Genomic DNA, 10375 nt, shown 5'->3' on the forward strand with positions numbered 1-10375 from the left:
CCACACCCATAACTGACATCACTCTGAACTAGGAGCTTCTTTTACATCTCTTTGAAGGAGAAAGTTCAAAGTACTTGTGAGTTTTTATTTAAAGCACATAGAGAAACACAGAATTTTGCAGCTGGAACACTACTGATAGATTCATCTCACTTGTTAATGTTTGACTGACTTGCAGACAGCCCCTTTTACCAGCTAAAGGATAAAGCAACAGGCAAAAAAAACCTCTACAGGATAAGTTACTAAAGAAACTATACAGTTGACTGAGATCAGGAATAACCTCCTCATAAAACAGTTCAGTTAAAAATTCCCAGAAAAAACACACTCCTATCATTTTTTCTGCTAACAGACTCTTGGCCCATGAGTGTACTGTGGACAGGAAGAACCTCTGGCTCACTCCTTCTCTAGAAGATCTGGAAGAAAGAGATAACTTAAGGCCCAGGTTTGGGAAGCAAACTACGGTTTTCGATATAGAACATCAACATCATAGAAATAAAGAAACTGAAGGACAGTTATACAGCTGCAATTATTTTTCCACTTTGTATGGTCTTCTGATCAAGACTGGATGCCTCCAAGATATGTTTGAGATAAACACTTCAAAATTTCACTGAAAACATAATCCTTTCTCCCGCGTGCATCATTAAAAGCATGTGCAAATCAAAAAGATCCTAAACTGTGAAGGTGCTGAAGTAATTCAGAAAATAAGCATTAGAAGTGAAATATCTCCCCAATGTATCTACAAATGCAAAAAGAAAAAAACAAACAAACAAAAAATACTGCCAAGGATGCTAAGTTTCATGATGAATACTTGAGATACCTACAAAACATACTCATCCTACCTAAATCAGTATCTTTCTTGACTTGTGCTCGGTTCAAAACTACTGTGATGTGCAGCTTGCAAGGGCTTTCCACATACCAGGGGCAGCTTCCATGCAGGAGAAGGGAATCGTGTAGGAGAACGGAATCATGCAGCAGCATCACTGCGCAGAGCCAGGCCAGAGACGGGAATCGCAGCGTGCCCCGGCCTCCAGCCTCAACAAAACAGGGAGCTCTGATGGAGCTGACACAATATTGAGATTGAATGACCCAAGTTATCCTTCTAGATAAATTACTGGGTAATTTACTAGGTAAAAAGTATGTGAGGAGCCTTTCCTCATGAATAGTTTGACCCTTTTAGGCCTAGCTTCTAAATATTTTGGCCTTTTAGCAATGCTCAGTTCTCATCTGGAGACAGACGCACTGCGGTCAGCGACACATAAAGGCAACCCCACATTTCACWGGGGAAAATAAGCAAAAGTACTAATACACAGCACTGGCTGACCTACACTCAGGACTTKCCACCAAATAAACCCCGGGAAACTAAAGAACTTCTCTTTAGCCAGGCAAACTCTTCCAAATCTCTGCATTTCTAATACTTCCTCAGGCAAACTACTGCTCTCCAGGCTGCTTCGTAACTTCCAGCGCAGACGGCAACACGCGGAGCCCCTTCGCCCGGGGCTCGCGGCCTCCGGGCTCTCGGGCTGCCCGTTCCCCCCTCAGCACCGCTGTCCCGGGACACCCTGTCCCCAGCCCGCGGCGCTCGGCTGCGGGCGGCCCGGCGGGCACCGCGGGGGAGCCGCTCTCGGCCCCGCCGCCGCCGCGGTACCTACGCAGAGACTATCTTGCCGCTGAGGATCTCGGCGGGGGCCATGGCGAGGCAGGGGATCGGGGAAGCGTCGGCCGAGCGCGGCGGGGCTCCCGGAGCGAGTGCGGCGGCGCTGCCCCCGGTCGCGGCCCTACTCGGCGCCCCACGTGGCCCCAAACTTTCGGCGCGGCCGCGCAAGCACCGCCCGCGGGGGTGGAGGTGACGCTTTCCACTCCCCTCCCTTCCCTTTCCCTTCCCCTTCCCGCCGCCCTGAGGCGCCCGTTCCGCCACTCCGCGGGGGGCTCGGGTTGGACGCCACAAAATGGCCGCCGATGGCGCCGCTGAGGAGACGGCGCCTGGGCAGGACGGAGAGGACGCGGGAGGTGGAAATAAACATAAACTAAATAATAATAATAATAATAATAATAATAATAATAATAATAATAATAATAATAAAGCAGTCCCTGCATCCTCTGTAGGGTTTTGGTGCGCTTGTGTGACATGAGGTATCCGACTCCTGTGTTCAGTGCAGAAAGAGAGTATCCAAGACAGGGATTGGGGCCTGACAGTTGCAGAGTCTTTATGAGTTGTGGGAACCCATTTTTAGTAGGGGTCCTGCTMACAGCGTTTGCCTCAGACCTGGGGATTTTGTAGGTACCCATGAAGGAGGCCATTTGGACCTGTGCACTTCCCCATATCATTATTTCTGTAATCTGTGCTTTTCCTTATTCTGCAGGTTAGAGCAGACAGTTTGGGACGTTGCTGAGAGGGAGTTTTTGGTGGTTGTCTCCAGCAGAACAAATGTGTGAGTGTGGCCAAGGTGAGGAAGGCTTGCTCGGGCAAAGTCAGGACCTAGAGATGTTGAGGAAAATGTTTTATTTTACTACTAACAGCATTAACACCTACTATATGGTCAGAGAATGGCTCAGTCTGCAAGAAATCCCCTCTAACAATGCGAGGGGGAACTGGCTAAGATTTTGCTTTTTATATAAGGTTTGGAAAAAGTAAGTCCTTTTTTTTCCAAACAGTCTGCTAAGAGAGTATTCAGTCCCGCTATAAGGTACTTACTTTGCAAAGAGGTTGGGAACAGTTAGGTTTTGAGAAGAAGGAGGTATAGGCCTCTTCAACTTGTAGGACACAAATGATATGAACAGACTATGAGATGTTCAGGGCTTCCTGCTCCAGAAGTTTTGGGATCACTTCTCTGTGATTCTAGGAGGGGAATAAAATCCACGTGGCTGTCTCCTTCAATAGCTGTGGCTTTTTTTTCCATTTCTGTCCCACTCTGCTTTCATTTTTTCATTTGGTAAGGAGAGACCAAACTGTCCCTTGTGTAGTCAAACCATCTTACATTAGCAAGGATAGGATTAGAGGTTAGAAATTTCTCTTTAAAAGTGATTTGAAAAAGAGGTAAATTTTAGCATTTTGAGGCTTTTATATTTTAATCAGAAAAAGCTCAAAAGAGCTTTTTATTATATATTCCTTTTATTTCCTGGAATGTTCCAATAGTTGTACAATTACATAATTTAAACAGATTATACAGTTAACTAAGAGAAGGGATTTTTTTCTAGGCTGCTTAAAATTCTGTGCTTTGTTTGTTTCTTTTTTCCCTCTCTGTTGCCTTTATCTGAGGCCTGAAAGAGCTTTTTTTGAGAAAAAAAATGCTCTTTTTAAAATAATTCTAAAGACACACTCCTGCTAAACATARCAAAAGCTCACAAAAACAACCTTTGCCAACAAAGATTTGACACTTAGAATGATAGCATAAAAATACCAGCCAGGAAAAGAAAAAGAAGAAATCCAGCTCATGCAGATGACCTGATTTCCAGAGTGAACAGAAGCTGGCGCCATCAGAAGCTGTAGTTGTTAGCTTGCATGATTTGTATGTTGTGCAAGTCTTATGTCGTATGCTAATTTTCTTCGTGTTCCAGYTCCTGAAAAAATGTGCTGAGAAATTTTAGATGAAAGGTATTCTTTTTAGCTCTCATGATGACAGATAAAAGTTMTGAAAGTGAACTGAATATAAAATCTAAAGAAGGGAGGGGAAGTAAAAATAACCCCCCAAACTTTCTTTTTTTCTAATGATTCTTTTTAAGCTAGACTCTCTTTTGATAGGAGGGGAGGATTAATTTGGAATGCTTATACTAAAAAAAATCAGACTAATTTTCTTTTTATCATAGAAGGAATATCTTCTGTGTTCATAAGTTTTCTCGTTGTAGTCAGCTCAGGTTGCCATTCAGAAGTTGTGGATGTCATGTCCTTATGTACATTCTTTAACATTATGTACATTCTTTAACATTCCATCTTGATTGTCATGCTGAAATCAAAATATTAGGAATGGGAGGGACTTTCCCCATGGGAAAGAGACTGGGTGATGAGAAATGGCTGAGTGGAACACTGCGTTCTGCTCATGTCAAAGCTATATCCAGGTCCTCAATACAGTAGAAAAGTTAGGACTGCGGTCATAAGGAATCTCCAGGAAGCACAGTGGCAGAAGAAACAAACATTGTAAAATAATTTATGAAGTTGAGAGGCATATTCATTGTTTTTTTTTGCTTTGAATACACTCTTTTTKATCATATTAATGCAAAATACAAGAAAAGAAGGAGARGAAAAAAAAAGCATATGTTCTAAAAGTTCTGTGTTGTACTAGAGCAGATTGGTTCTCTAAAGGCTGTTAGGATGATGAAGGATAAAAACAGCCTCCTTGGAGTTTAAGATGTGTGTGCTCTGAGTGCTACCCAACACAGTTACTCTGTTTCCTTCACCCACCCTTGGGTTTGATTTGGCAGCTCTCACAGTTGATTGTTTACCTTTGCATCCGCCCCCTTCTTACCTAACATGTCAAAAGTCATGGCAATTGCTCTCTAAAAAGCCATGAAGCCTGCAAAATCCATGCCAGAAAGACTGTCAGGGTTGCTGATGAGCTAACAGCTGAGCCTGTGATTGCACAGGACTGCAAGTGCAATTTGTTGAGAGGAAATGACCTTTTGTCTGCAAACTAGGGAAGAATGTTAGATTTTGCTTTATCTGTCAAGAAGCCTGGTTAGGATAGGGCATCCTTCTATCCCAGCTGGATTATTTTCAATAAAGGAGGTAGAACAGAAAAGTAGGTTTGCTTCATGAACTTAGGTAAGAAAATACCTTTGGAGAAAGTCTGTTTGCTAGAGCATGCCTCAGAAAAGCAATACTAGACTTTGATTCTTCAAACACTTTTGGAGAACCTTTCCAGCTTAGACATCTCCCACTGAGCAAAGCAGGATTGATTAAATGAATGAAGTTACTCAATGTAAGAATAAGTTAGAGCTTAGTTTACCTACTGTGACGTTGAACAGTGGGGGAATAGGGATACGTTTAGAAATGTTATTAGTCAGATTTCGCTTTGGTCAGAAGATGACAGAGCTTTGATGTAAGGCATGAGATTGAGCTCAGTGTACACATTTTGAAATAGCCCTCCCAACCAAACTGTGTTTAATATTATATTAGATATTGTGAGCTAACATTTATTCTGTCATGAAGTGTTTTTAAGGATTATTATCCTYGATTTGTTGAGCTGTTTCATGTTCCCCTATGTTCTTGGACACCAAGAAACGTAGCAYGTTAGTGATGCAGTCTGTGGTGGACAGTCAGAAGCAGCTGGCTGGGTCAAGAAGCTGTTGGCTCTCTGGCTACCTGGCAATGTCTTCTGCTCAGGGTTCCTGGTCCCGTTGCTGAACAGGGAGCTGGAGCACTTGCCATCAACTACAATACAGCTAGATTAGTCAAATCATTTCCAAAAGCAGTTTTAACTGTAGTGAATACTTTGCTATAAAGCAAAGGGTGCGATTTTTCTGGCAGGATTGTGAAGCTGGTTGTTACCAACAGAGTGACAACAGGAAGAGGTCTCTGCTGTAATTTATGACTCCTTGGTATCTCTTAATGTCTTAAGTTTATCATTCGCCAACCTTGTGGGGGTTTGTGTGTAGCCATAGCTTGTCAGGCACTCTGAAGACATATGTCAGAATTTGGTCAAGCTCCAAACATTCACTTGAATTTCAATGCTTGTGGTAAGTATTTTCCATTTGCTGCTTTATGTGGTTTTTTTTTTTTTTTTTTTGTTATTATTATATTTTTGGTTGCTCTTTTAGATAGCCACTCTAACATATATCACCTTACCTTCATATGGAAATTTTCCACCACTTCTCAGTGACCTCTCAGGAATTCTCTAGAAGAAAAATGTCTTGTTAACTCTTTGAAGAACTTTGTCACACTTGATGCCATTGGGAACAGGGCCACAGCCCTTGATAAATTTGGGTCCTAGGTTGTCCTGACTCTTTGAAGTTAAGAGATTATTCACAGTAAACAAACCATTTTCTAAGTAGTCCTATCTTCCACATAATAACCATTCCTAATACTTCTACAGCAAGCTGTGGCATTTCATGCAATAAACAAACAGCCTGATTCACTGTCTCAGCCCTGTTTTGAGTAAAATATTGACACATTTTCCAGATCACATTTCCAGAGAAGAAAGGGTTAAGTGACTGCCTAAAGCAAAATGAAAAACACAAGCAGTGTAGCTGAGGCTAAATGGCTTGTCATTTCCAACTCTACCTTATTCTCTGCAGCTAATTAATTTTAGTTAATGGCTTGTGGCTATGTAGGCTATGGAAAAATGCATTCCTAATGCCTAGTTCCTAAAGACTGTAAGAACAGGACAAATATATGTGAAATTGTTGGTTTCCAACCATTAACAGTTAATTACTGAGATGGATGGGGTAGAGGAAGTAGGGAGAAAAGGGGAAAAGTTTGGAACAAACAGGATAGGATGCACCCTGCTTTCTGAGAGGTTTGGGAGAGATGTACATCATTTCATTATGATACATAATACAGTGAATATCTTTTTTTTTTTTTTTTTTTTTTTTCTGACCTACAGAAACTTGGTGCACTTCATCTTTTGCATAGACGCCTTTTCACCACATGAGTCTTTTGGTTGAGTGGAAGGAAGTCTGATACAGTACCATACATCTGCTGTATGTACCTTCCCCTACTTGATATGCATGAGTTTCTGTCTCTGAAATTGAGATCTATTTCCTCATCCTGCTACTCGTTATCTCCTTGCTGATGTTCTTCGTAATTAGACTCTAGCAGTGAAAATACATATTTATTTTCCATTGTCCTTGTTTGGCGACTGTGATTATAAAGAAACAGTAAATYGAAGAAGGAAGGTGACTAATTTGACTGCTCTGGAGAAACAGATCATTGTTTAAAAGGAGTTTAAAAGGGATGAGTACACAAACAATTCAGCTATCTTGTTGTGTTTTATTCTGAGCAGTATCAACACAAGACAGCTTGCTATAATCCTGTTCCACACTCATTTATAGCACTAACAGCAGAAGAAAAACCTTTTTGTGAAACGGTCTTGACAAAAGCCCATGTGTGTGCAGATCTTGCAGCTCACATGCGCTGCAAACCCTTCTATCCCCGAACTTTTAGTCCATTTGATCACATTTTTTTCCCTTTTACCTAAGAGAATTGTGATTTGTCTCGTATTTTAAAACAAGAACGGCTTGGTCTATAAATGAGGCAGAGCCTGGCAGAGACCGCAGATTCAGAGACAGAATTCTAATGTTTTCCTTGGAGCTATGGGATGTGTTCCTTCTCAGAGGCTCAGCTTTCTTAGGGAAGAATAGTGGTAACTTACCTAATACGTGTACAGAGCCCTTGTATCTGTGTTATTCATCTCTAGGAGAAACATTTCCCAAAAGAAGAGCGAGGGTTGCTTGTGTCTAATATAGAGCAATGTCTCTCTGTATTTTCCAACTCATAAACCAGCTTGAGATCTGATGAGAAAGTTTCTGCCGTGAAATGACCTGTCCTTGGCTCTTGTCTCTACTAGCTATAAATAATCCAGCATGGCAGACAAATGTTTTGCCCAACGTACTGTGTCAGCTGTAGTTGGTGGAAAGCAAATTAAGGGCCCTTCTGGTCTCCTGTCATCTCCAGCCACTGTTTTCAAGCAAAGTGCCCAGATCCTTGGGGGAAGAGACAGTGACAGAAGCCTGGCCAGGCATGGGAAGGCTGCTTTCCTGGCTGTGCTGGGCTCTGACAGGGCACACTGGCRTCTCAAGCAGGAACATTTTCACACAGGACTCCCTGGCAATTTTGATTTTTTGAAAGAAAATCTGATTTCAAGACAGCACACGCAGTGTGCTTCAGTTAGGAAAGTGTCCTTCAGTCAGACGTGGTGAGCATGAATGCTCATGGCAGGAAGGTGTTACAGTTTCATATGAAGAGTGTGAAAATACACCACTAGTTTACACACAGGCAGAGAGAAGGAAGAGAGGAGGTGTCTTGTTCACCAGAGACCAGTGCTTTTTATTTGAGACAGAGATGCTGTTTCCTGCTGCTGTTGATTGAAAGAGTCTGAACTCAGTGTATGACACATATATGTATCAAATGACAGTGTATACATATGCACACTTGTCCTTGGAACTAGGAAGACCCAGAAGATTGCGGGAACTCTGAAGAATTGGTGGCAATTTTTGCTATACTTTCAAGTGACAGATGATCCAGATGTGATTGCAATATTCTCCCAACTGCTTCTTTCCTCGGAGCTATACAGCTCTGCCTAAGAAAGATGACACTAACAAAGAAGGAGTGATCTTCTGTTCATGCAGTGATAAATGTACTGGGGGCTAATGGAAGATGTAAAACTAGTTTGCTGTAAAAACTGCCAGCTTAGACTTTAGCTTTCTTTGATTTAGAGTGTTTGGCCTTGTTGGCAGGAGTCCTTTTTAGGGTTTTTATGGGAACATTGCTCAGCTGGCTACTCCGTGTGTAGTCACCAGTCAACATCYTTCCAGGTTGGGAAGACAAACATAGGAACCTGTATGTAGTTATGGTAGTAACCAAAAYTCCCTATGGTTATTACAACAGCTGGAGGCTGGGGGGGATGCAGTAACATGTGAGGGAATTGGATGTTGTGGGCAGTGTTTGGGTGTCCATCCATACCTAAGGAAGACAGAGTGAACGGGTGGACTTTTCTCTGGAGTTCTTAGCACACTACCTACATGGAGATTGCTATTGCACGTTAGGAATTTGCATTTGTGCTCCCTCCAGAAACAGAGATTGAAAATATCTGAGACATTKCTGTCATCATCTCTTTAAAGCAAGGGTCCTGAACTTGGTTTAGACAGGTAGCGCTTCTCAGTCTTGGCCTGTCTGCTGTTTTGCCATCTCCCCTATTATTGTTAACTTCTCCCCTTTTCCTCTGTTGCCTCCTTCAGTGCCTTCCTTTTGCTGGACTGTGCCCTCTGSTCTGTTCACATTTCACACGTGCCTCTGTGCTGAGACACACCTCATATTTAGGAACCTATGAGCCAAATGGAATAATTGGCAAGACCACTGTATGTCCATATTCCTAGAAAGCTCCTGTTCCTCTTAGCACTGCTTGCATGTTTGGACTGGTCAGGAAAACATAACTTGTTTAACCAAGAGTTTCGCCTATCAGCTGAGAATAACTTTTGTGCTTTTCAGCCACAGGTGCTTCTTCTGGGTCCTTAAATACTTAAATGCAGTAGAGGTCCTGAAGGGCCAAAAGTCACATGGAGTTTGCAAGTCCTTAGAGGAAATCCCTCCTGCATCAGCCTTCAGAGATGAATTGACAAATTTTGTGAGTACATAATAAGGAATACATAAGTACTACCTTTCTTTTTGTGGAAAGTTTCTCCCATAGAATCATAGAGTCCTTAAGGTTGGAAGAGATCTAGAGATCATGTAGTCCAACCTTGCTGCACACACAGGGTCCCCCAAAGCATGTGGCACAGGGCTGCATCCAAGTGGGTTTTGAAGATCTCCAGAGAAGGAGACTCCACAACCTCCCTGGGAAGCCTGTTCCAGGGCTCTGCCACCCTCACTGTCAAGAAATTTTTCCTYAAGTTCCTGCGGAACTTTTGGTGCATCAGTTTGTGGCCATTTCCTCCAGTTCTATCATTTGCTTCTTTAAAACTTGACGCTTTTTTAGTGGTATATTTTTTAAAAAAGTCTAGGCCACTGTTTATTTTCTTTTGCTGAGCTGTGTTACAGTGAGGCTGCTATCAGCAGRAAGGAAATAGGTTAAAACCAAACTAACCTGATTAATTTTTAAGCAAGAATTCACTAAAGACTTTGTACTTTCATTTCAAGCACCCAGAGAGATGTTGCATTCCTGGTGGGAGGAATAGGGATTTTCATAAAGGCAGATGTAAAATGCTGCCCATTGCAGTTCRTAAGACGCAAAGTTATGTCCCATACCCATAAATGAATCTCTCTCAAATACTATTTTAAGGCAGGATAAAGAAGCTGAAATTCATACTGCCGTGTAATCTGGACCTACCTAAAACTCTGGGCTTATTTGCTTTTTTAGTGTTACATTGCCARAGTATATGTAACCATATAGGATCCTGGTATTTCTGTTACTGTGGTATATACTATGTGAACTTCCAGTCCACTGAAGTCAGTGGGATTTTTGCCATTTGCTGTGCAGTGGTATCAGTGCATCCTGTTATCACAGTTGATGCAATGCTCATGGTACAGTGATACAGACGTCACAATATAGCTGCTTGACCCTGTGGCCCAAAAGCAAACAGACAGTAACACTAGCAGCCAGCCAAGGAAAATAGAGAATTGGCAGTGATTAAGTTGCTAAAGATTTTTACAGCTTTTTAAGATTTTTCTGTATATGCACAGCACTCCTGTTCTTCCTGTTAATTTGCTTCAAAGGAGAATCGGTATTTT

General features: G+C 42.1%; 1 protein-coding gene across 1 annotated transcript in view; it reads right to left on the reverse strand.

Annotated features, from left to right (window-relative positions):
- MTHFD1 (methylenetetrahydrofolate dehydrogenase, cyclohydrolase and formyltetrahydrofolate synthetase 1) overlaps positions 1–1726 on the reverse strand; it is a 38735-nt gene extending 37009 nt beyond the window's left edge. Inside the window, exon 1 of the mRNA XM_026039219.1 lies at positions 1647–1726. Within this exon, the coding sequence (XP_025895004.1) occupies positions 1647–1687 (41 nt within the window). The 5' untranslated portion in view covers positions 1688–1726. The remainder of the gene's footprint in view (positions 1–1646) is intronic.
- Positions 1727–10375: the final 8649 nt, after the last annotated feature.

This window comes from Nothoprocta perdicaria, unplaced genomic scaffold, assembly GCF_003342845.1.
Source record: "Nothoprocta perdicaria isolate Ctin4 unplaced genomic scaffold, notPer1 scaffold_223, whole genome shotgun sequence".
NCBI classification, from domain to species: Eukaryota; Metazoa; Chordata; class Aves; order Tinamiformes; family Tinamidae; genus Nothoprocta; species Nothoprocta perdicaria.